General features: G+C 54.8%; 1 protein-coding gene and 1 long non-coding RNA gene across 2 annotated transcripts; one reads left to right on the forward strand and one right to left on the reverse strand.

Moving 5' to 3' along the window:
- Positions 1–12,865: 12,865 nt before the first annotated feature.
- Positions 12,866–16,858, reverse strand: LOC127491022 (uncharacterized). Its single transcript, XR_007919474.2, has 3 exons — positions 16,719–16,858; positions 13,718–13,855; positions 12,866–13,484 (listed from the first exon to the last, which is right to left on the reverse strand). It is a non-coding gene; the product is annotated as an uncharacterized lncRNA (long non-coding RNA).
- Positions 16,100–23,372, forward strand: HOXC13 (homeobox C13). The gene is made up of 2 exons (XM_008256700.4): positions 16,100–16,890; positions 21,843–23,372. The coding sequence occupies exons 1-2, from the start codon at positions 16,167–16,169 to the stop codon at positions 22,097–22,099; spliced, it is 981 nt and encodes a 326-aa protein (XP_008254922.3). The 5' UTR covers positions 16,100–16,166; the 3' UTR covers positions 22,100–23,372.
- Positions 23,373–24,595: the final 1,223 nt, after the last annotated feature.

Raw genomic sequence — 24,595 nt, forward strand, 5'->3', positions numbered from 1 at the left:
ATATTCACATACACTAACAGGCTTTCAGAATTTGGATATTCTAGGATTCTTGAGCAAATCCCTTTGCCAGGCATTAGGGGTGAAGGTAGAAAGAGATCCAGAGAAAAGTGGGTCCAAGTACTTCTTACGGTGGGAGTGGGCACACCCATAACACAAACGCTAGCTCTGCTTACAATGTTAGAATAATTGTTTTGATTAGCCAACATCAAAGGACCAACATTCGGATTATTTTCATGCAGTTAACTAAATCCTCCCATTGTTTCGAGCCTCACAATGTCAAAAATATTTCGAGTTTTCTCATTAGAAAATATAACTGAACATTCCACCCATATGGGAGACCCGAATGGAGTTTCTGGCTCCTGTCTCTGGCCTGGTTTGACCCCAGCTATTGAGCTATTGGGGGCATTTGGGAAGTGAATCAGCAAATGGAAGAGATTCTCTCTCTCTCTCTCTCTCTCTCTCTCTCTCTCTCTCTCCCCATATCGCTCTCAGTCACTCTGTCTTTCAAATAAATGAATAAATACATCTTTTAAAAAAAGAAAGAAAACGTAACTGGAAAGTTGTTTGGGTATTTTTTAGACACCTAAGGTCACCCTTGCTCCTGCCCAGTTCTGCAAGGCTGTCTCCTCCTGGCTCTGCCCCCAGCCCCTGCTGCAGCACCCCCCCCCCCACTCCCCTGCACTGCTGCCCAGCACCGCTCTTGTGTGTCAGTCTGCTCACCTGCCTAGCTGGCTGGGCCCTGAGCCTGTGCTGTCTCCCTGCACACGTGTTCCCTGGGGCTCCTCTGCCCCAGCCCAGGCCATGCCTGTTTCCTGACCGAGTGACTGGAAGGGAGCTCAGCCTTAACCCTTCTCCTCTCTCCTCTGTTAATTAGCGTGCTGCGTTTGGCACCAGCTCCGTCTGCAGATGGAGGGCGACTTTCCAAGAGGCCTTGCTCCTTCTCCTTCCCTTCCCAAATAGACTAGTATTTCAACCTGACAGCTCCCGGCTGGTCCTCTGGCTGTCGAGCATTGAGTGTTTATTTTCCTGATGTTTTTATTCCAAAGTCTTTGCCGGGGTCATGTCGCTGAAGTCTGCCAAGTGACAACAGCCCCTGACCTTGCTGCTGAATCCGACACATTTTACAGGTACAGCTGTTGTCAGGAAGTTATAGAAGCCAAAAAAAGAGACCCTCCGAGGTCACCTTGGACATGCCCCTGTCTACAGCCTATCGTCCATCCATTTCTGCGGACGCGAATTAGAGCAGAGCTAGTTTCCCAAACACATGCAAGGAGAGTGGATGTCACACTCTTTGACTCCCACCCCATTAGCCAGCCGCCCACACCGTCGGGATACTGAGTTTCCTTAAATGGACCTACAGACTCTCTGCTTGACCCACCCAGGCCTTTGGAAATGCTCCAGCGAAGGACTGAAGTTTTCCTCTGTTGGTGCCTGCCATCACTGGCGCTTCCTTTCTGAACGCAGGCATGCTGAGGCTCACGCGCCTGCTCCCCCACCTGGAACCCCCTAGGCTGGCCTGGTGGACTTGGCACTGGTTATGAAGAGGGAAGCTAGTGTCTCCGGAGGGCCTGACAGCCTGGCAGGCAGCCTGACGATAAGGCAGCTGCTGCAGTGTCTACAAGCTGAATACAAAACAGAACTATAAAATGGAGGCTAGTAAAGCCGCTGCCTGCAGTGCTGGCATCCCATATGGGCACTGGTTCGAGACCCGGCTGCTCCACTTCCGATCCAGGTCTCTGCTATGGCCCGAGAAAGCAGTAGAGGATGGTCCAAGTGCTTGGGTCCCTGTACCCAAGTGGGAGACCCGGAAGAAGCCCCTGGCTTCAGATCAGCCCAGCTCCGGCTGTTGCAGCCATTTGGGAAGTGAACCAGCGGATGGAAGACCTCTCTCTCTCTCTTTCTCTCTCTCTCTGCCTCTGCCTCTCTGTAACTCTGCCTTTCAAATAATAAATAAATCTTTAAGAAAAAATGGAAGCTTGGCCGGCGCCGCGGCTCACTAGGCTAATCCTCCACCTTACGGCACCGGCACACCGGGTTCTAGTCCCGGTCGGGGCGCCGGATTCTGTCCCGGTTGCCCCTCTTCCAGGCCAGCTCTCTGCTGTGGCCAGGGAGTGCAGTGGAGGATGGCCCAAGTGCTTGGGCCCTGCACCACCTGGGAGACCAGGAGAAGCACCTGGCTCCTGGCTTCAGATCAGCGCAGTGCACTGGCCATTGGAGGGTGAACCAACGGCAAAGGAAGACCTTTCTCTCTGTCTCTCTCTCTCACTGTCCACTCTGCCTGTCAAAAAAAAAAAAAAAAAAAAAAAAAAAAAAAGAAGAAGAAGAAAGAAAAAAAAAAGAAGAAGAAAAGAAAAAGAAAGAAAAAAGGAAAAGAAAAAATGGAAGCTACCCAGTTCCTGGTATTGGCAGGGGTCAGAGACTAAAATTGATTTCCTGGTAGTGAGTCTAAGCTATATATCCAGGGACGATGCTGGGGCAACTCTGGGGAACCAATGCCAGGCAATGTATCTTCCTCACCTTTGGAGAAAATGCTCTCATATTGGCCACTTGGCGAGGGACCGACAGGGAGTGTTTGCACACAATCTAGTGAAGCAAATGTTGGCTCTTTATTAGATCTGGAAATACATCAAACTAGATAATTCAGAAAATACATCAAACTAGATAATTCAGAAAATATATCAAACTAGATAATTCAGAAAATCTCTTTATTAAAATTCTGACCTATGTAATTCTACATTTCTATCTATATGTCAAATTAAGACTCAAATTGCCAAAACTCTGCTTCATTTCACACTGTGTTCTTGCTACAATAGTAGCCCTGGTTTTGTGGGCTTTGTTCCACTTCACAAAATCACAGGAGGACGGTTGGAGCCAGCTACCAACTCTCTTCAGCCCTTGAGCCTCTAGCGGATGTGAAATAGCAGCTGACAACAGAGAGAAGAGAAATACCAAGTTACGAACTGAAGAAGCCAAAAATCCCCCTCTTCCCTTCTAGGTAACTGGGCAGAATCAAACCTGGGCTGGAGAGGGAAGAAGGTTTCACTTTAAACCAAGCTCAGAGCCGTGAGGATGCATTGGCCTGGACCTTCTAACTACAGATTTGAAATCATTTGTATGGGGGTTGGTGCCATGGCGCAGTGGGTTAATCCTCCACTTGCGGTGCCGGCATCCCATATGGATGCCGGTTCTAGTCTCAGCTGCTCCTCTTCCAGTCCAGCTCTCTGCTGTGGCTGGGAAAGCAGTAGAAGATGGCCCAAGTGCTTGGGCTCCTGCACCCACATGGGAGACCGAGAAGAAGCTCTTGGCTCCTGGCTTTGGATCAGCACAGCTCCAGTCATTGTGGCCATTTGGGGAGTGAACCAGCGGACGGAAGACCTTTCTCTCTGTCTCTCCCTCTCACTGTCTGTAACTCTACCTCTCAAATCATATGTATGACAGCAAATCGCTACAGAACCACTAAGTGTGTTAATTTAGGGACAAAGAGGCCGGCGCCGTGGCTCAATAGGCTAATCCTCCGCCTAGCGGCGCCGGCACACCGGGTTCTAGTCCCGGTTGGGGCGCCGGATTCTGTCCCGGTTGCCCCTCTTCCAGGCCAGCTCTCTGCTGTGGCCAGGGAGTGCAGTGGAGGATGGCCCAGGTGCTTGGGCCCTGCACCCCATGGGAGACCAGGAGAAGTACCTGGCTCCTGCCATCGGATCAGCGCGGTGCGCCGGCCACAGCTTGCTGGCCGCGGCAGCCATTGGAGGGTGAACCACCGGCAAAGGAAGACCTTTCTCTCTGTCTCTCTCTCACTGTCCACTCTGCCTTTCAAAAAAAAAAAAATTTTAGGGACAAAGAGGGGTTAGTGAACACCCATTGGCATTGATTAGGGCTGACAGACGACAAACATTCTGCTGCTATTTTGAAGCGTGCGTGTTAAGGGCAGTTCCAGCATGCACGGTGGCACAGACACAAAGGACTTACTCCTCCGCACATGAAGTCCCAGGCGGCTGATTCCTGGCAGTGGGCAGCTCTCCTCCACACAGCATTCAGGAAGCCAGTTCTTCCCCAGGGCCTCACTGTCCACATCCTGACAGAGGCAGAGGACAGAAGCCTGGGACAGGGGGATGAGGACACACCCACGTGTTGAAAGCCTCCACCAGCAAATGGCACATACATTCCCTTGAGAACTCAGCAAAGAAAGCTGGGGACCCATAGTCCAGCTGAGACGCTGCCAGAGCTGGGTGGGGGGGAGCAGTTGCTATGGAGACTAACCTGGAAGGTCAACCCGGGTACCAGCAGTCCCCACCTACCGTAGAAGCTGCTGAAAGCACTTTATCTTTCTTAGAAAAGCAGGTCAGCACTGGCCACGTGGACGGTGCACCTGGGGCCTTGGGCTTCTTCCCTTTGGAAGGGGGAGAGCGAGCGAGCGAGCGAGCGAAAATCTTGCATGCCTGGCACCCGCGAGGGACCGGGGCTGGGCGGGCATCGGTGGGAAGCTGGGATGCGGGTGTGGGCGTCCCACGCGGCGCCAGGCACCTGCCCTGCAGTCTCGAGCCAGGGCCGTGCCTTTGTGACGGACAGGGAAGGCCTCATCCCACTCACGGACGTACCGAGGACTTGTCTCCAGGTGGCGAGTGTTGATGGGAGGGGGCCAGGAAGGACAAGGAGGGGCCAAGGAGGGAGGACTGAGTGCAAGATCAGGAGCAAAGTGGCCACAGCAGGCTGCCCCCCCACCCCGCCCTCTCCCAGGAACATGGCTCAGCCTCCCCTGAGTTGCCTACCAAGGTCTCCCACATGCCAGAGACCAGTCCCTTCTAGCAGGAGGGCTTCTCTGGTCTCTTGTGTTTTGAAGGTGTGAGGAACTCCTGGGTCCCGGGGACCCTGGGAATGGACACATGCCTAAAACATCCTTTTTGTTACTGGAAGAAAAAAAAAAAAAAAACCACCCAGTGAAATGTACCACTGGCCGAGGAAGCCAATAAAACCCATGACAGCAGAATTGTCTGGCCCTTCAACTCCAAAGAAAATAAATATATTTTACATCAGATAAATTCCAAAACTGGATTTAATTTTTTTAAGTGCCTTATTCTGGTAGGATCCGAAGACACATCTGTCAGGGATGAGGTCATCACAAGGAGAGTTTGACTATTTACAATAAAAATCACCGCCTCCCTCGCATTCTCGGGGTTAGGCGGGAGCAAACCGCTGCTTCAGCTTCTTCCCGGCGAGGGAGGCACCTCCGTGCCCTGTCACCTGCGCTCCCGGCCTCCAGCTCGGCGTGAACCACACAAGCGCGCCTGCAGCGTTCTGAGGCTACCCTCACTGCTTTCCGCACACTCCCTGCTCTCCTGCAGCGCTGCGGTTTTATCGTAGGCACCCTCCCTGCCCCATATCTGAGACCCGCCGGATCCCGGGCTGGACCAGCAAAACGAGGGAGCGGCCGGGACCGGCAACCCCCAGGACGAAACTCAGCCAGCGCTTCCTTGGGAAATGGAAAGCGTTTGGGGCAGAAACAGTCCGTTGGTGCACACACTTTGGGGGGTAAAATCGCGCCGCCACGGAGAAGGAGACGTGCGCAGTCCCAAGGGGCACAAGGCCACCAAGTGCGGCTTTTGGAGGTTGCGGGAGTCTGCAACCCCGCAGTGCGCTCCCGCCGTTTCTCCTACCAGAGACCGGTCAGAAGGCCTGCAAGGTCCGCTGGGCCCTGCGTGATCCTTTGCGGGCTCTGCGTGCGGGGCCGCGTACCCCCTGTCGCCGTCTGCCCCCGGCTCCCGCACAGCCCAGAGAGGACCGGCGTTTGGGGGCGGGGGTCTCCTGGAGCGCGATTGCGGGGAAAGCGACTGCCCCGCAGCTTCCAACGGCGACAGCGCAGCGGGACCCCGCTCCTGGAGAGCGCCGGGAGGCGCAGGGCGGCGCCGACACCTCCAAGTTCCTCTAGGAATGTTTGAAAATACAAGTTTCTCCCCGACTGATTTTGTTTCCCTTTTAAATGGAGTCCCCTCAAAAATACAAAGACGTGGACAGGCAGGCGCCACCCGGTCTGCAGTCATCAGTCACGACTGATGCCGATTTCGTTAGGTTCCAGTTAGGAAAAAAACAAAAACCGGGGTAGCTCGGACCAGGCTGGGAGCGCCGGGGACCTCGGTCTCCAGTCTGTGCAAACCGTCTGAGCTCCTCCCGAGAGAGCCCCCCACCCCCGGCCCGGGGACTGAGGAAGGGACCCTGCAAGCCCTGGACGCCACATCCCTCAGGGGCGGGACGGAGAAGGCGCCGCAGCACCGCCGCCGCCCGCCGCCTCCCGGTCGGTCTCACGGCGGGTGGAACGCACGGGGCTCGCTCGGGCGCGGCTCCTGCCGTTCCCGCCTCCTGCGGCCTGCCTGGGGAGGTCGTCGGTTTTCGGGAGGCAGAAAATGAAGCCGAGCTCTCGGAACAGCCGTGGGAGAGAAGAAAATTAAACGAGTGACTCATCTCTACGCCGGAAGGTCTGGGGCGAGGCTGTGGCCCCCGCTGGCTTCTTCCGCAGAAGGTGCGGTGGGCACATTCGAGAGGAACAAGCCCCCTTTGGGGCCAGTCAGGGGGCCTCCAGCGAAGATTACGGGAGGTGCTGACGGGAGGTCCCGCGCTCTGCGAGACCTTCGGAACCCAGGCCGATTGCAGCTTTGTTGCCAAGCGGAGCGTGCTCCGGGTGGTTCGACGAGCGTGGGCTCCGCGTCCAGGCTCGGCTGTTTTAATTTGGGTCCAGAGCCTCGAGGTTCTCCGTGGAGGTGGGGGGCCGGGGGCCGGGGGCCAGGGAGCGATCTTCCAGCGCCGTAATAAACCACGTTAAAACTGTAACGGTCGAAGGATTCGGACAACAGAAATCCCTCTCGCTAACCTCGTCGGATGATTGGAATGAGTAAGGAAAAGGCAAATTTCTGATTGTTTGCAGAGATTTGGCGTTGTTAGCGGGGAACGGGCAGAGAAAATAGGAGAAGGTAGCCGAGGCGGGCAGTGTGCTGGGAGACGGTGGGACGGTTTTCTGTGCACCCTTCCCTGTGAGGATGCAGTTTCTGTTGTGATGACAGGCACTGACCTGCGTCAAGTTATCAGAAAGACCTGCAAGTGTGGTTTCCACTTATATTTTTCCAATGTGATCAGAGTTAGCTAGGAGCAGCCGCCTCCAGCCAGTCCTTACGCTGCGTGTGCACTTGCCCTGTAGTCTGCGGATTCCCCACACAGAACTCAGGTGAAAAGTCCTCTGAGGACTGCCCTATTCTAGGTGTGCTGGGCAGAGCACCGGAGACACTCGTCTGGGTTCAGAAACCAAAGAGTGAGCCTTGAGAACTTGGCCTGGAGAGGCAGGGGGTATTTTTAGATCTGGCGAAGAGCCCATTTTTATGTGGCTGCACCCAGAGGGCCGGGTCCCCCCCCCCCAAACCCCAGAACGGAGAAGCAGTGATCTTTAGGGGAGAAGAGACTGCTCGCCCTTTTGTAGTGGAAGGTAGTGAGTCCCCTTTTTCTTACTGGCAATGATTGGAAGGAGAAATTCACCACTATTTATGATCTTGTTCATCGTGTGTAAGTGTAAAGCATTCTAAAGATCAGATTCAACACAGGGGATGTGTATGCCTTCAGTGCGCCAGGCTTACAAGTAGATTTGAGATACAATCAACTGCAAATGGAAACCATCACCCTGGGCTTCTGTTTAAGACCTGATCTTACCATTTCCTGTGTATTATACTCCTCAGATGGCAACAAATAAGAGCTACATGGGAAATTAATACCAAGATTCCTAACATCTGAATAATTTGTTTCCTCCTTTAACATTATGCCAGCTAAAATGTATCCAGCTTTTCAAAAGTCTGTGCTCAAGGCTCTGTCGCTCCATCCAGCTTTACCCTCTCCATCCCAAGAATTCACTTAATCTCTTTGGATAATTCCTTGCAGGGCTGTGATTATTTTTAAAATCACTTTCCTACCTCAAGATCGGGCATAAGGAAAAGAAGAATGGAGGGGGGTGTCCTTTCCTAATTTGGGAGGTGTCTTTTCTTCGGGACCTGCCGCGGTGGGTAGGGGCTGGGGGGGGGGGGGGAGCTGGTTTTTTGGTCTTGACAACGGGTGTTTCTTGCCAACAGGAATTGACGGGTAAGCTCAAGAGCCCCTGGAGGCACAGGGACCTACCTCCCAACAGCGGAGTCTGTTCAACACCCCTGAACGCCCAGGCACAGGGGAAGCCAGGGCATCTCCCACATGCCCAGAGCTCACAGGGGTCTCATCCTGGTCTTTCTATCCCGCATGGGAATGTACCCACCTGTGATTGCAGCCCACGGCCGGCACCCAATGCAGCCATGAGGGTGTGGGTGTGATGGAGCCTGTCTCGCTCCATTTGCTCCGGGTCCCAGCGGAGACCCAGTGCTTCCCAAGACAGGTACTCTTCCCTCTGTTCTCTCAGGTCGGCCATCGACGGTCCCGTGTGGAAGCTGCTTTCCCTAAGCGTAAGCCTGGGGCGGCAGCAGGGGTGGGAGGTGCAATATAAAATACTGAATAATTGCTGCATGTACACATGAGAAATCAGCACAGTGAAAGAAAGCCTCAGAATTCCCTGGATCTGGCGAGCGATACAGAGAGAAAGGAAGGAAAGGAGTTGCCTGCTGTTGAGTTCCCGGCGGCCAAGGCGGCGGCGGCGGGGACTCCTCTGCTGCGGCTTAGGAAGTGGCCCGCATCTCCCAAAACCCATGGAAGCTGGAGCCGCGGCTCCCTAGGCTAATCCTCCGCCTTTAGTGCCAGAACTCCAGGTTCTAGTCCCAGTTGGGGCGCTAGTTCTGTCCCGCTTGCCCCTCTTCCAGTCCAGCTCTCTGCTGTGGCCCGGGAGTGCAGTGGAGGATGGCCCAAGTCCTCGGGCCCTGCGCCCGCATGGGAGACCAGGAGGAGCACCTGGCTCCTGGCTTCGGTTCAGCACAGTGCGTCGGCCGGATAAGCGCAGCGAGAACCAACGGAAAAAGGAAGACCTTTCTCTCTGTCTCGCTCTCTCTCTCACTATCTAATTCTGCCTGTCAAAAAAAAAAAAAAAAAAAAAAAAAGATTGTGCTGAAAGAGCAGGGCCAATGCCAAAACTCTGCCATGTTTGCCCAAATGGAGAGTGAGGACAATTCTGCCGAGTGTTGGCGGAAGTCAAAGTGGATCTGAACTCTGCATGCTGCAGATTTGGCACCGGATGCACTCAGACCTGGTGTCTTTATTCTCTCTTTAAAATAAGATTTCAAGAAGCCTCTCTCACTCCTGTCTCCGCTGCGTAGCTGAGCGCTAAAAGTGATGGCTTAACCACAAGGTGCGTGGTTAAATTCACAGCACTGCAGGCCCACCAGCACACCGGCTCAGCACAGGCATGCAGACAACCAAAGCCTGTACCATCTTAAAATTAAACACAGCTATGTTGTTATATTCAAGGGAAATGTTATGTGAAAAACATACAGAAAAATTAAAGATTACCTAATTATGTGGCTATGGGTATCCGAGGGCACATATCTGTGTTCATGTTTATCTCGAGTTCCCCGAACACCTCACCAAGCGTATATTACATACTACTTGTCTGGAAAGAATAGGTCTCCAACAGATGAGAGAGGAGTAAGTCTGGATTACTTTTCTGGAGCAAAGTTCATTAATAAGTCAGGCACTAGAAGGAGGATTACAAGTACTGTCAATCACAAGTGCAGATCAGAGCGGAAAAGGATTTTCCCCAAGGCCTCGGAGGAGGAGAGAGATGGCACAAGTCCCTCTGCCCTGCCGCTTAAGAATCCACAGCTCAGCCCAGACACAGATGCCTGCCTCTGAGGAGAGCAGGGGTCGGAGGATTCCCAGGGGTTCTCCCCGAGCTCACATATCCTTTGCTTTCAAGCTCACCCCATCAGCCTGCCCCAATCAGCATCCCTGTTCTGACCACCCACAGCTGCCTCTGTGCTGCACCACAAATGCCCCAGCACCTGCCCTGTGCCAGTTTTGGAAGTCGGTGGTCATCCTCCCCAGGAATGCCCTCGGCCACAAAGAGCCTGGGGTGGGCCCTATGCCTTGAAAGACCTTCCTGTCCCTGGGAGTTAGAGTTTCTCTGACTGTACAAGTGAGGGCGGCATTCCTTGGCAAGAGGGAAAATGGATGTCTCCATTCTTCTTTCAAGTTCTCTAGAATCCCTCCACTCTGCTGACAGTACCAGGAAATACCACAGGGGGAAAGTGCCCCCCAAATATCCCCCAAAGCAGAGGAAATGCAGATGAGAGAGAGAAGGAAAGGTATACCCCCATATCTCTCCAGCCAGTAAAGCTGCACCCGGCTTTGTCTTTTTAGGAAGATTTAAGTGATCACCAGCAGCAGCTACACTCCCTTCTGCTTCCCTGCCCCAGAGATTTCGGCCAAGATTGTTCCTTGTGGGATTTCTTCCTTCTGCAGTCGAATTCTGAGCCTCTCCCCCCAACCCTTTGTTTTAAGAATCAAGATGATTAAAATCCACCTCTTTGCATCCTCTGGAGGTCTTTTGATTCTTAGTGTTTTGCTCAGTGGTTTTCAGAATACAATGTCCTCCCTGTCACTGCTAGAGGTGTCTGGTCATGGAGAGAAGCAGGCTGTGGTCCACTTCAGATGCGACTTTCCCTCTTCCCTATGAGGAAATACACATTCTCCCTCCACCATCTGCCTCCGAGGGTCCCAGACTCCAGTTCCCCCATCCCCGTGTCATCGGGGGTCCCCGAGCTAGTCAAGGCGAAATGCCCAGCCCCTCAGCCGCATCTTTGACCCTAAAGTTGCCCTTCGGGGCGGGCCAGGTCTACCTTGACCCAGAAGAATGCTGCATGGGGGTCCCCAACCCCTCTCTGCTTTCACAAAAAATGTTATTCTCCCGATCTTTAAAAAAAAAAAAAAAAACTGGAAATCTTTAAAAAGAAGAGAATGATGATCTCTCCACCTCTCCCTTCTAGGAGCCCCAAAGCTGAACTTTAAAAGATGGAGGAAATGATCAAAAGTGATAAATACCTTTTCCAGGCATTCAGTTTGTTGGCTTTCTGACCAAAAGGGGCCTTTGTTGGATGTCTGCAAGGAAGCCCAATCCAGCCTCCAACCAACACTCCTCCACCTCCTTCCCAACCCCCCTCAGCTCCCTTGTCTAACTTGAAAATGAACTTGGACTTCCCTCTCAGACAGGCCCTAAAACCAGGAGGGTTTTATTTGTCTGTTTCTGAAGGGCTTCCTAAAAGGGGGAGGTGTTTTGGGGGAGGGGGAGGGGACAGGGAGTCCTCTCCACAGCTGAGGAAGGAGTGGGGGCTCTGGGGAGGGCAGGAGGGGGAGGGGATTCTTTGCTAACTTCTCAACTCTGTGTTTATTCCCTGGACTTTGTCAATGGATGCAGGGGGAGGTGGGGAGGGGGGGCCAGTGACCAAGAGAGATGCTACCCCAAAAGAAAAAGGGGGTGGGAGGAGTTAGGATCAGAGAGGACCAGGACAGAATACATAGAGAGATGGGGAGGGGGTTCTGCGAGGAGCTTGGTAGGGAAATGGTGGAAGAAAGAGGGCTGGGGTTGAGGACACTGGAGGGCCATGGACAGCCGGCACCTGACTGCCTGACCAGAGCCAGTGCTGTCACCAGTCACCAGGCAGGGTCTGCTATGGGGCCAGGCTGGAGGAGAACCCAGGAAAAGACCCCTGTACAGATCCCTGCAGTGCCAGAGAGGAGAAGCTTGGGGTGGTCCCCAAATCTTGGCCAACACTGCAAGCAAGCACTAACTAAGCAGCAAAGAGGAGTGGATTGCCACGATGTCTGACAGGTACCAAAAAGGGGGGAATGAGTGGGGCCCAGAGACAAGCAAGTCTGGGCTGGAGAGTAGAACTCTCAAACCAGGAGCAAAGCGATGGCTCGGCCCCCCTGGTCCCATCTTTCCTCAAGCTGGGGGCCTAGGGAGGGAGAACAAGAGAGGCAGAGATGCCAGGGTGGCCACCGCTGTCCACTTTCCAGGAGGTGCGTCCCAGGCTGGGAGAAGAGGCAGGTGGTTCTCCCCCAAGGCTGGGCTGCGTGGATGGTGGGACCCAAGTGGAGCAGGTCCCAGAGGGGTCAGGACCCTGGCCGGGGCACCTGTGTCTGCCTACTCCTCACCTGTCCCAACCTCCTGGCGCTCAGAAGAGAGGAGGGGAGACAGGGCAGGCTCAGGGAGCCCCCAAACCAGCCACTGTTCTTTTCCTTTCCCATCAGTATCACCAGGAATTTCCTGAATCTGTGGGAGGGTCGCAGCTCTCAGACACACCCTGGAGGGCGCCTGTCCATGGGCCCTCCAGGACCACCCCCTCAGTCTCAGACACCCCTTTCTTTGCTCAGCAGCTTGGACACTCTCTTCACTTTGTTCCACCTATCTCCCCTCCCGCCCTGCAGGTAGGACCCGGGACAGGAAAGGGGTCCCCCCCCAAACTCTATACCTACCCTACAAGGCCCCGAGTCTGGGCCAGAATCCAGACCCCACGGTGAGCAGCGAGCCTCTTTGTTCCGCAACAGCCTCAACCCACAGGAATTTCTCCCATTAAAAAAAAAAAAAAATGAGCTTCTAGCTCTTTCTTTGTCCCCCTTTCCTGGGAAATATGGAGGAGACAGAGCAAAGAGAGATGGGGAAGGGAAACGTGGATGCCTGATTTCCAGGGGAGGACATCTGACCGTTGAATAACAGACCCCCACACCAGTCTCAGCTTTCTTCGCTCTCTGAGCCCAAGCTACACCCAGCCCTCAAGTGTGTGCACCAGCCAGGCTGAAGAGTTCCACCTTTGACTTTGTCTTTCGTACTGTGGGCCAGGAGTTCCACTCCTCAACTGGAGAAACACAGAGACCCCTGCCTCTTTTCCTGAGCAATGTCTTTGCAAGTAGATTATGATGAACACGGACACGAAACGCCTATATGAGCAGAGAAGCAGCCAGCCAGGGAGACCTTTATTGGAATGGTGTATCTCTGGGCACACATTTGGGCCAAGTCTGCAGAGCATTGCAGGACCCACGCGGCTGCAGTTTACACACATCCACAAACCGCAGGCATGCGTGCCCCCGCGCACACTTCTAGGGGGAAAGGCATGTTAGATGCAGGCTTGATGCGTTGGCGCATTTGAAAGAAAGCATTTCCCGGTTCCAAGAAGGAGCTGAGGACTGGTGTGGCACCGGCAGCGCAGAGCAAGGCTCCCCCGAGGAGCCCCAGGGGCCATTTTCCACTTTTCTTCGGTGTCATTTACTGCTCCGTCTTCCGCCCTGGAAACCCTTTCTTCCTGGAAACCCAGGAGCCACACTTCCTTTCGTTTCTCTTGGTTTTCTCCGAACTGCATCCGCAGCGAAGCCCCGTGGCCCCTAGGCGAAGCCGGGCGGGTGTGGCCGCGTGGTGCGGAGGGTTCCAGCGCCCGGCTTTCTGGGGCGGGATCGCCTCGGAGATGTAATTACTACGTTTCCATTGCTGCCTATTCTCCTGGAGTGTTTCATTTGATTTTATTTGTGTCCCAGCGAGATGCACATTTTTGCTGGGGGAGGAGAGAGAAGAGACCCTGGGCTTAAAGTTAATTAAGCAGCAAAGCTTTCCTTTCCTCCGCCCTCCCGCGGGGCTCTTGTCTCTGCGTCTCGCCCGCGGATCCCAGCGCGCCCCAGCCGTGAAGGCTGCATTGACAAGGCGTTGGAAGTCTGGGGGGAACCCGGCAAAGCTGAGGGGGATCGCACAGAGCTTGCCGATGTCTCCAGCCGCTTTGAGCGTCCTTACCCGGGAGCTTTCCCCTCCGGCGCCCCCTGCCACAGGAGTCGCTCTGGGGGCTCCATCTCCCGCTGGTCTTCCTGAAGAAGCGACTTTTGGTTCCTTCTCTTTCTTTCACCGCCGCTAAACTTTGGCCGCATAGTGCCCCTAGTAAATGGAATTGTAAAGTTACCGGGTTAATTAAATCTATATCTCATTGCAATAGGAATAGTTAATGTCCTTATATAAACTTGGAAAAGAACATACCATTAATTTTATTTATTGGCGAGCCTTCCTGCCCCCAAATCCTGCCCCTACTCCCAAAAGCTGGCGGTCCCATCCCTGGGTCCTAGCCCGCGGTAGAAGCGTGTGGCCTCGGCCCAGATCCGGGAGGAGGCCCCAAGAATGGGGTGGGAGCTTCAGGCCATTTGTTGCCTCTGGCGGCCCGCACGGAACCCAGAGCCGCGTTTCACGGGACTCGAGGCCAGGGCCTCCACCTTGGCGACGCCAGGCTGGACACTGGCGGACCTCCCCCCACCCCCACCCGCCAGGCCTTAGCCGAGGGAGCCAAGGTCACACAACTCAATCGAACTTGGCCAAGCCCTGTTTGCTTTTTTTTTTTTTTTTTTTTTACCTTGACCGTGGACTCCAGCGGCAGGGTGGCCGCTTTCCCAAGCTAGTGACTCCCAGCTACGATCAACTCCTCTGTCCCCACCGTCATCGCCCTCAAAGCGCGCTCAAGCCGGCCAGCTTGTTTCGAGCCCCAGGCTACAGCCTGCTTTCTGAACTCTGAGCTGACCCCGCGGGATGAAGATCGCGCTGATAAAGAACAATGCTCCCTAGGCTAACTCACGGGGGACGGCGGGCGTCCCCAACCGCCAAACACCGTGGTCGCCCCCCCAGGGAGGAGGGGAAGCGGTCGCCGGGGCCTCAGCGCAGACTCGGCCATTTGCTCTGGGGCTTGAGGGGTGCAGAGAGGCCGGTTTGGGGGGGGGCTACTGCCTGGCCATAGTCCCCGAAGCTGCCTGAAAGGGTGCACGGAGCCTTTAAAACCTATGGCGGGGGCAGGAAAGAGGGCGACGCCGCAGCCCTCTTTTCTGTCATCTCTTTCTCGCCAAGGGCGTGTGCTGAAAGCTACCCTGGCTCAATTCCACAGAGATGCTCCAGCGGAAAGAGGCGACTGTACTGAGGACCTGGACAAGTTGGCACACAGGGAGGAAGCGGGCAGGGGGCTTTGAAAAACCAGTAAGCGGGCGTTCACGTTTTAGCGCATGAAAATACTTCGCGCCGAGTGACCCCAAGGAAGCTGGGGAAGATGTGCTGGGTTCCTCTCGGCTCTGGCTGGGCCGAGGTCGGACCTCCTGGGGCCCTCCTGGTTCCTCCAGGGGACTGCCCCGACCCCTCCCGCGCCCCCATCTTCCACATTTCCCTTTGTACACCTCTGCGCTGGAGAGCAGCTCTGTGGGCATTCGGGCTTCCAGTTTGCCTAGACCGAATCCTTGCCCCCACTCCCTGCTGCTTTGCAAAATCTCACTTCGAGCTGCCCACTGAGGTATCAGTCTAGTGCCCACCCCCCTGAGCGCGCTCCATCATGTCACACTCCCCCTGGGGTCGAAGGCTGTTGCGTCTCCCCAGCCCTCTCCGCTCCAGGCAGGAAGGCACAGGGTCCTTTTCCCACAACTGGGGCTTTGAGAACGAGGAGAAAGTTCGGAAAGGAAAGCACAGTCCCCACCCAAGGCTCGCCACGGGGCGCCGGGCTCCAGCCAGCCGCGAGATGGAGATCAGGAGTCCGCCAGGGCCTGAGCGTTCCCGCCTGTTTTCCAGTTTCTTCATCATATTTTTTAAAAACCCAATCTCTCCCCTACCCTTAAGCTCCAAGCCCCAATCCAGAGACCTTGGCAATCCCAGCGAGGGGTTTTGGGGTACGGGTCTGCCTCCTCCCCCCTCCCCGTGCGCATCCTAACCCGAGGGGGAGGCGCACAGGAACAGTCCTCTCCTCCCCAGACCCCTTTGCGTCGGCTAAATTCAGCTTCCCCCTCCCCTTCTCCCCTCTCCCTCCGCGGTCCAGCCAGGGGGCGTCGCCCTGTCCCTTTAAATCTCGCAGGGCCCGCCTCCTAGGCCCCTCCCGAGAGCCAATCAGCACAAACCTCCTTCTTGACGCCCCGCCTCTCGTCGAAGGGAGGGAACCCCAGGAGCTCCAGCCTGGGCGTCACGTGCGAGGACCGCGTCACGTGGCCGCGGGAGGGGCGCCAAGGGGAGGAGGGCGGGAGCCGGCGGATTTCTTAATGAAGTGTCCCCGCATGCGTAGAGAGAATGCACGGAGGGAGGTGGAAGCTCCTGGAGGAGGAGGAGGAGGAGGAGGAGGAGGAGGGGGAGGTGGAGGAGGAGGGGAGGGAGGAGGGGAAAAGGGAGCGAGGTGTCTCCCTAGCTCTCTGCCTCTGGCAAGTGGAGTTTTTAAAAAGCTCGAGCAGACCATGTCATGACGACTTCGCTGCTCCTGCATCCGCGCTGGCCGGAGAGCCTTATGTACGTCTATGAGGACAGCGCGGCGGAGAGCGGCAGCGGCGGCGGCGGCGGCGGCGCAGGCGGCGCGGGGGGCGGCTGCAGCGGAGCGAGCCCCGGCAAAGCCCCGAGCATGGACGGCCTGGGCAGCAGCTGCCCGGCCAGCCACTGCCGCGACCTGCTTCCGCACCCCGTGCTGGGTCGCCCGCCGGCTCCCCTGGGCGCTCCGCAGGGCGCCGTCTACACGGACATCCCGGCCCCGGAGGCAGCGCGCCAGTGCGCCCCTCCGCCGGCGCCCCCCACCTCGTCCAGCGCCACCCTGGGCTACGGCTACCCGTTCGGGGGCAGCTACTACGGCTGCCGCCTGTCACACAACGTGAACCTGCAGCAGAAGCCTTGCGCCTACCACCCGGGCGACAAGTACCCGGAGCCGTCGGGCGCCCTGCCGGGTGATGACCTGTCTTCTCGGGCCAAGGAGTTCGCCTTCTACCCCAGCTTCGCTAGCTCCTACCAGGCGATGCCCGGCTACCTGGACGTGTCGGTGGTGCCCGGGATCAGCGGGCACCCGGAGCCGCGTCACGACGCGCTCATCCCGGTCGAAGGCTACCAGCACTGGGCTCTCTCCAATGGCTGGGACAGTCAGGTGTACTGCTCCAAAGAGCAGTCGCAGTCCGCCCACCTCTGGAAGTCTCCCTTCCCAGGTAAGGAAGGGGCCCGAGCTCCGCTGCCGCCAGCGACCCCTCCCCGCCCCGCCTGCCCCCGGGCTCCGCGCCCCAGCCACCCCCGCCGTCTGGCCTCGGCGCGCCGGCTCGGCTGGGCTGCCGATGGAGCCGGCCGGGCGAGCTGCGCTAAGGAATGCGCTGGGGAAGAAATCTGCTCCGACACGTTCTCCGGAGCTGCCCGGCCGAGTGAAGCAATCACAGGCGCCCGAGCGCCGGGGCCGCCGGCTCGGCTCCGGTCGGGAGCTCGCCTCATCCTCCCCCTGCCGGCTGCAGCTTCGCGCAAGGCCCCTGCCCCTAACCCCGCTTCCGGACTGGGCTGGGGGTGGGGGTGAGCCTCCCGTGCCCCAAATTCCAGGAGAAAGCCCTCAACTCATCGAAGAATTGGGGGCGTGGGGGTGATAAGAACTCTCACGGTTTCTGCCTGCATTTTCAGGATCGTACAGGCACTGGATAGTATTTTTTAAGTAAGGGTCTGATTTGCCAGGATCTAGTGAAATGTAGGGTTTCCTCTACCTTGATTCATTTTTAAAAATCAGCCCGAGTTTCCTGATTGTTGAGGGAAAAGAAGAGCTAAAATCGCTGGAGAGGGAATGGGACTTGAATTTTCTTGGCCGGTGGTATATACGGAACTAGAATGCCTTGGAGGCTCCCACTGTCAAGTTCCCCAGATCAGCTGGAGCCAGTCGCTGGGCCAGACACAGAAAGAAGGGCTGGTGATGAGAAGTGAGGAAGACCTGGGGGGCCTTGAGGGCAGCCCCCCCCCCAAGAGCTGGGGACCCCTGGGTCCTGCACGGCTGTGGAAGGGGAGAATTCCCTTCTGCCGTGGAGGCTGTCTCCAACCAGGAGAAGCTCCCGTGCCTCCCATCACCCCTACCCAAGGAGGTGGGGGAGACCTGTCCCGTGCTTCCCAGAACCACCACATCAGGAGCTTGCATCCTGTGCTGAGACACCTGTTCTGGGGTCTAGGGGACCCCACATGTGAGCCTGCTCTTCCTGTAAGCAGGTCTTAGTGGCTGACAGCCAGTCCTCCTTTGATGGCTACACAGGGTTCTCAGAGCAACCACAGATACCTCTGCATACTGCCCAGAGAGCCACCCTCCCCGAGTTCCACATGCTGGGCCAAGGGTTGTTCTCGTTGGAAAGCACGACCCAAAGACCTTCTAAGGGCGAGCCTGATATTCTTCCATATCCAAGACTGGGAGTGGACGTAGATGAAGAAAAATCCCTGGATGATGTTAGAGAGGGTAGCAAGTAGCATTCATGAAAATATTGCAAGATTGCTTAGTACAATATAATGCAGTACCAGGATGGGACCCACACTAGGTGCCCAGAATTGCCAGAATTGAGACTCATGCAGTTTTACTATACTGCTGTCACATATCACCTACTTTGCATCAGCTATGATATCGTCAGGTAATATGATTTCTTTCATTAACTGCTACATAGGAAGCACACAACAACACATTTCTGGAAGAGCGGCGATTCACATGTAGGTACTCAACACAGATAGAGAGACAACCCTGTAATTCTCTTTATCACCAGAACAGAAAGCTCTGTAGGCATTGGGGGTCCAACGGGAATCTGAAGCACTGGAACCAGATGGTTGTGCCAACGGGTGGGGAAGAGGTGCCTGCCAGCTCCCAGATCCCACTGTGGATGAGGGCATAGCCCTGCAGCAATGCTCATGGGTTTAGGGTGAATGCATGCAGAGTAGGATAGGACTGGAGGGGAGCTCAGAAATAAAGATCCTCAGAAAGAAAAAGAAAAAGAAAAAAGTCAGCAAACCCTGCTGAAAGTCAACAGTTTTGATCATAGCCTCCTAGAGAAAAATATCTCTGAAATAAAATAATACAGCCCAGTAGAGATTTAATACACTTGCAAACGACAGCATGGAAATGCATATGAAAGACTTGCGGCTTGCCTCAGCAGCACTGAGCTCACGCACTTCCCGAGTGGAAACAGAACCCGGCTGATGTATCTGGGTGAGTGCAGAGGTCCAGGCAGGAGGCAGATGAAAAAGAAATTATCTTCAGACACCCTCCATCTTTCTACCCACACAGAGATCTTTTAGAAGTAGCGAGATTTCCAGATAACTCTGTCTATGCAATTGTGGTTTGTTCAGCGGCATCTAGGCATAAACATCACTGTCTCTCTTCAGCGCCTCTGGCTCTCAGAACCCTTGTCTATAGCAGTCTGGGCTGGTGTGGGAGATGCCGGCAATTGTTCAGAGAGATCCCGATAATTAGGGCTGAGATGTGTTGTGGCTTCTTCTGTCTCCCAATTATACAGACCCTTGCTTCACTGCTCTGAGTTTTTGTTTTGTTTTGTTCCTTCCTATGGTGAGTGTAGACACTTTTTTTTTGACAGCAGGAGGCAGAAATTCCAGGAGAGAATTAGATATAGAGACTGGATTTAGGGGGAAGAAGAAGTGGACTGCATTGGAAGTCTCTGTTGAAAGCTTTTGGCTTTGGGTTGAGAAGAGCAGCTGGCTGGGTTTCTAGCTGGTCTGGGCCCCTCTTGGGAACCCAGAGCCCGCTTGTGGGAGAGAAGGGGGCTGTGGAAGCTGTAGCCAGGGACCCCTCGGGCTCTTAAGAGAACACTATGGCGGAGCTTTGGAGCCTCAGAGGTGTCTGCCAGGCTCCCAGGTGTGATGGAGGGAGAGTGGGGAAGCTGTGTTGGTAACAGTGATGGTCAAGTCCCCACTCCCTTTAGGCCTTGTAGATACAACTCAAGATCTGAGTTACTAGACGCTTCCATATCTGCAGAGCAGGCTTCCTCTCCAGACAAGGCAGCAGACAATGCAAGGAGGCTTCCGTGGAAAGACAAGGCTGGAGTTGTTTCCCTCAAAAACCTGCGTCTTGGTCTGATCCATGCAAAAACTCCACCAGGTCAAGCCTGGGCATCCTGTAGAGAAATATAACCTATTCAGACCCTTTTTTAAAGGTGATATTTTTAAGGGTTATGTTGATGAAATCCCATTGAGGATTTAGAGTGGGCATTTAGAGATCTAAAATTAGGTAAGTAATTATGAGTGATGTTGAAAACCAGAGACAATTATCTGGTTAATTCAGAAAGGAAGACCCACCTCCACTGCACTTTACTGTCAAGGGCCAAGGAGATGTCTTAACACTGGACGGTACAAGGCGGCCTGTTTGCATCTTAAAACTTACTGTATGGTTATGTTGCAAGTCAGGAAAGTCTGGGTTTAAAGCCTGGCTTTGCCATTTAAATTATTTTACCCACACTGAGCCTCAGATTCTGGAGCGTCTAAAATAGGCTTAATACAATAAGCCCGAAGAAATGTTCTGAGAATTTACAACAAAAGCAGACAAACAAAATCTCATGGTATCACCACTCACCCTCTTCATTTTTGTTCTTGTCCTTGAATCATCAATTTCCTGAATCACAACCACATCTATAAAATATATTTGAAAACTGAGAATTTTTAAAAATTATCCTCTAAGAAAAAAATCTTTGTTAACTTTAAAAGCTCTTATCTGTTAAAGGGGAGTTGTTTTGTTTTTCAGATTAAAAAAAAACAAAAACAAAAACCTGGCTTATTTATACAGAGGCAGAAAAAAAATCCCAGGTCCAGCAATTTTCCTGAGAAATTGTCGCCGTAAAGAGGACCCCTCTCCGACACGTCCTTCCTGAGAGTTTTTATTTCCCTTCTACCTGTGTTGGATGGGACTCCTGTTCTTGTCCTGGGTAGACGCCCCTAGGAGAGAGCAGACCCAATGGGGACAGGTGTAGCGAGGGGGTTGATGAGGATGCCAGGGAAGGAGTTTGGGTCTTCACTCTGGCCTGTAAGGGCAGTAAGAATGATGGGTTCCGGGAACCCCAGAGATTCCGCCCTACTCGCTGGCTTCTGCCTGAGGAAGGTGAGGACTGGGTTATCCGATGATTCCCCCCAGCTCTCCACCTCCCCTAGCAAGCTTTGCTGGGACCTTTCACTGGCAGGACAGAGGGTGGACTGGACAGTGAGCCTGGAAGTGCCATGTTGGGTTTCGCCCTGGTGAAATCGTCAGAGCCTACAGAAAGGAACTGCACGGGGTTGGGATGACGACCTGTTTAGGGTTTAGGGTGAGGCTTGCTCTGTGGAATGTAACCAGTTTCCTGCACTCTAAAAGGAACCGAATGGGGAGGAGGTTGGGGCAGAATTTATTCTGTCTGGTTGGGGGAGGGGGGGGACCAGGCCCCCTCCTACATCCAGGAACCTGGTTTCCTGTGTCTCCATGGCCAGGACCTCCCACCCTGGTTGCTTGGTGGTTCACAACATGGAGCCCCAGTTCCAGTCCGCCTGCACCGTGGGAAACTTTGCTTCTCTTTATCCGTTGGTGCCTCAGATCCCTGATGCAGAACCAGCGCCCAGAGGCAGGCAGACCCACTTGGTGGTCTGTGCCCACTGATGGTGACCCCTCTGCCTGCCATACCCTCCCCCAAATGTAAAACAGACCTCCTTCTTGTCCCAAAGGGACGGGGAATAAGCCAAGATGGGCACCCGAAAGTTAGATACTGCGGGAAGGAGGGCTTTCTGAATCCTGGTCAAGCCAGCAGGCAGCTAGGATGGCATGTGGGCCTGGTCCTGTAAGGGGCCAGGGAGAGGAGGCCCTGCAGAGCCATATCCCAGCCTAGGTCTAAAGGAGAAATCAGTTGTACTGATTCTGTGTTTATTTGAAACATTTATTTATTTTTTCATCATGGAGTTTTTACACTCGTTTTGATTTTTTTTTTAAATCGCATTAACTGAATTACTGAGTTGTTGGCACCCCCTCCAAGTTTGTGCCTACGGCGAGTATCCGTGTGACCTTGCTAATATCAGAGGTACAAAGGATTAGGGGGCTTCACCAGGCAGAGCGGCGCGCGGGTCCCCTCGGAGTCGCCGCCCAGCAGAGCCGCGCGTTTCACGTACCTTCTCTCCCCTCCCCCAGACGTGGTTCCCCTGCAGCCCGAGGTGAGCAGCTACCGGCGTGGGCGCAAGAAGCGCGTGCCCTACACCAAGGTGCAGCTGAAGGAGCTGGAGAAAGAGTACGCAGCCAGCAAGTTCATCACCAAAGAGAAGCGCCGGCGCATCTCAGCCACCACGAACCTCTCCGAGCGCCAGGTCACCATCTGGTTCCAGAACCGCCGAGTCAAAGAGAAGAAGGTGGTCAGCAAATCGAAAGCGCCGCACCTCCACTCCACCTGACCGCCCCCCGCCCCCCGCCGCCCGCCCCGCCTATTTATGTCGCCGCTTTGTACCGTGCCCGAGCCCACCGAAGGACGCTGCGCCGGTGCGGACGAGTATTGAACGTTGACGAGAAAGAGGAACCGCGCCCACGGAAGGCCGAGAGGCCTCGCCTGCCTGCTCCGTATCCCACCCCAGCCTCAACCCCAAGCCCGAGGAGCCCGCCAGGCCTCAGCGGCTTTGGACGCGGGTCGAGGTGGCTGTGGGAGGAGGCTTCTACTCGCCCTCGTCCGCCCCTAAGAAGGACGAGGACGGGGCGGCCGAGAGCCCAACCATCGGAACCCAGGCAGGGCCAGGGCGCCCCAGAAGACCCCATCGCCGGCCAGGCTGGTGGATCGCCCTCCTCGGGCGTGCGGAGCCGCAGCACCCGGCGAGCCCCTGCCTTCCCGGCAGTTCCTCTTTCCCCTCTGTCTGTCCCGCACTCCTGAGGCACGATTTCCCATTGAGATTTCTCTGTGCATATTTTACAAATCGCGTTATATCGATGATCATTCGTAGGCATCCGGCCGCGGCTGAGTTATAGACCCGCTCGGAGCTCGCCGCTGGGTTTTCTCTCTTTCGGGTCTGTGTCCACAGAAGCCCCGACCCTTGCATTGCAACCAAGGAACAGCATTTTCTCAGTCCCGGCCCTGCCCCCGCTGCCTCCCCGCGATCCGCCGCCGGCGGCTCGGTCATCGCGTGGAAATCCGGGGAGGAGGAAGACCGAGCGGCGCTGCTCGGTGCGCTCACCCCACCACCACCACCCCTGAGCTTGGGGGCCGGGCTAGGCAAACAGCAGAACTTCTTCCTAAGGGCAAACTTCTCTTCCAAGGGGATGGAGAGTGGGTCCCGCCCCCAACCCCGCAGAGTTCCTCTCCACCTCCCTACATCCAGGCCGTGGCTCGCGGAAGAGGCCTCACGCTTTCACTTTGAGTGACATCCCTAGGAAATCAGTAGAGGAGCAGCAGCCCAGGAGGCAAGTAGAACTGGAGCCCGATCAGCCACACGCTGCTTTCCTCCTCCAAGGCCAGCTTGGTGTCCTAGGGGCCCCTTCACCTCCTCCCTTCCCACTGGCCCATTACAAAACAGTGTTCTCTTGAAATGTCCATCAGAAACAGGCTCTTTTTTTAAAAAGAAAAAATGTTGTGTATCTGTATATAGTATTGTGATGTCTGAATGACAATGTACTGAATGCAAAAAAAAATCCACAAACCTGTTTTTAAAATAAAATCTTTTTTTTTTTTTTTTGCCATGATTTTATTGTTCAGGTTCCTTCTGAAACCAGTTCTGCCACTGGCTCTTCAGGGCCATCTCTGATGCCTGGTGCCCCTATACAGCCAAAGAGGCAGGGAGCAGAGGGCACACAGCACCCCCACTTAGGCTGATCCCAAACCCCTACTTGGCTCCGCTTGAGTTCTTTGAGTTATAGGTGCAGTCTTTACCATTGAGGCAGGAGAAAAGCTCTTCCTATGCTAATACCCAGTTTAGCTGCACGTCTGTCCAGGAAGTGAAACGTTGATTGGCAAGTGACTGCCCGGAGACAGGTGAGTGACTAAAGCCCATTGCTTGTCACTGCAGTTAATAGTTGAGGCTCAGCTCTGGCTCTGGGTGCTCAGAGGGTGCTGTGCTAACTAGAAGCTGGGGGTGGGGAGGTAGTAGTAGCAGAGTGGTGGGAGGCTCCTGAGGCCCTTACTGCCCCCCAGGCTCCCAAACCCCTGCAGCCAGTCTGGGCTAGGGTTGGGGTTGGTGCAGGTCTGCCCAGCCTGCCTAGCTCAGCAGAACTCTTTTCTTCCCACTAACCTAGGCCAATGGGCGGGGCTGCTGGGAGTCCTTGGGCCCCCAGTTTGCCAAGCCAACCTCACTTTTACTCTCTAGCCTTCCTGGGAGCCCATGTAGACACTGCCACTAATTTGTTTTCCTTGTCGCGTCTGTGCCTATCTCCCTATCTGGCAGAGTTAATGAGATCGTTAAGTTGTCAGGTTAAGAGACTTTTAAAAAGCAATATAGCCTAAAACAATGTTATCTCAGATTAAATCTTTACTGCAGCAATTTTTATTTATATATAATATTTTTCCTCTCCCAAGGCCCAGAAAAACTGGAGGCATCAGGTTGGAAATCAGAGTTCTCCATTCTCCCTTTGCCTGATGGGACTGAAGCTTTTAAAATTGCATTTGAATAAATGTTTAAATGTTTCTGGGGTCTCTCTCTCTCTCTCTCTCTCTCACACACACACAGCATGAGAGACAAAGAGCCTGAAGAATTCCCTTTTCCTGGGGGCTCCACTGCTGCTGTGGCTGCCAGTACTGTTCTACTTGACACCAGCTCCGGGTTGACCACCATGGTGGGCAGTGAAATATAAGAGAGTAGGGGATTTGCCCAGGAATAGGGTTCATTCTCAATTCCACATCCCCTTTCTCTCCCCACCCACCACCCCATCTCTCTTCCAAGCCTCCCGGAGTCTCCCCTGGAATGGAAAGC

The sequence above is a fragment of the Oryctolagus cuniculus genome, chromosome 11 (assembly GCF_964237555.1).
Source record: "Oryctolagus cuniculus chromosome 11, mOryCun1.1, whole genome shotgun sequence".
Classification (NCBI taxonomy): Eukaryota; Metazoa; Chordata; class Mammalia; order Lagomorpha; family Leporidae; genus Oryctolagus; species Oryctolagus cuniculus.

Excerpts from the sequence above, each read along its gene's own strand:
- HOXC13 (XM_008256700.4), top strand. The coding sequence starts at position 16,167 with ATGACGACTTCGCTGCTCCTGCATCCGCGCTGGCCGGAGAGCCTTATG. Across the intron at positions 16,891-21,842 it reads CTGGAAGTCTCCCTTCCCAG|ACGTGGTTCCCCTGCAGCCC; the intron begins GTAAGGAAGGGG and ends CCCCTCCCCCAG.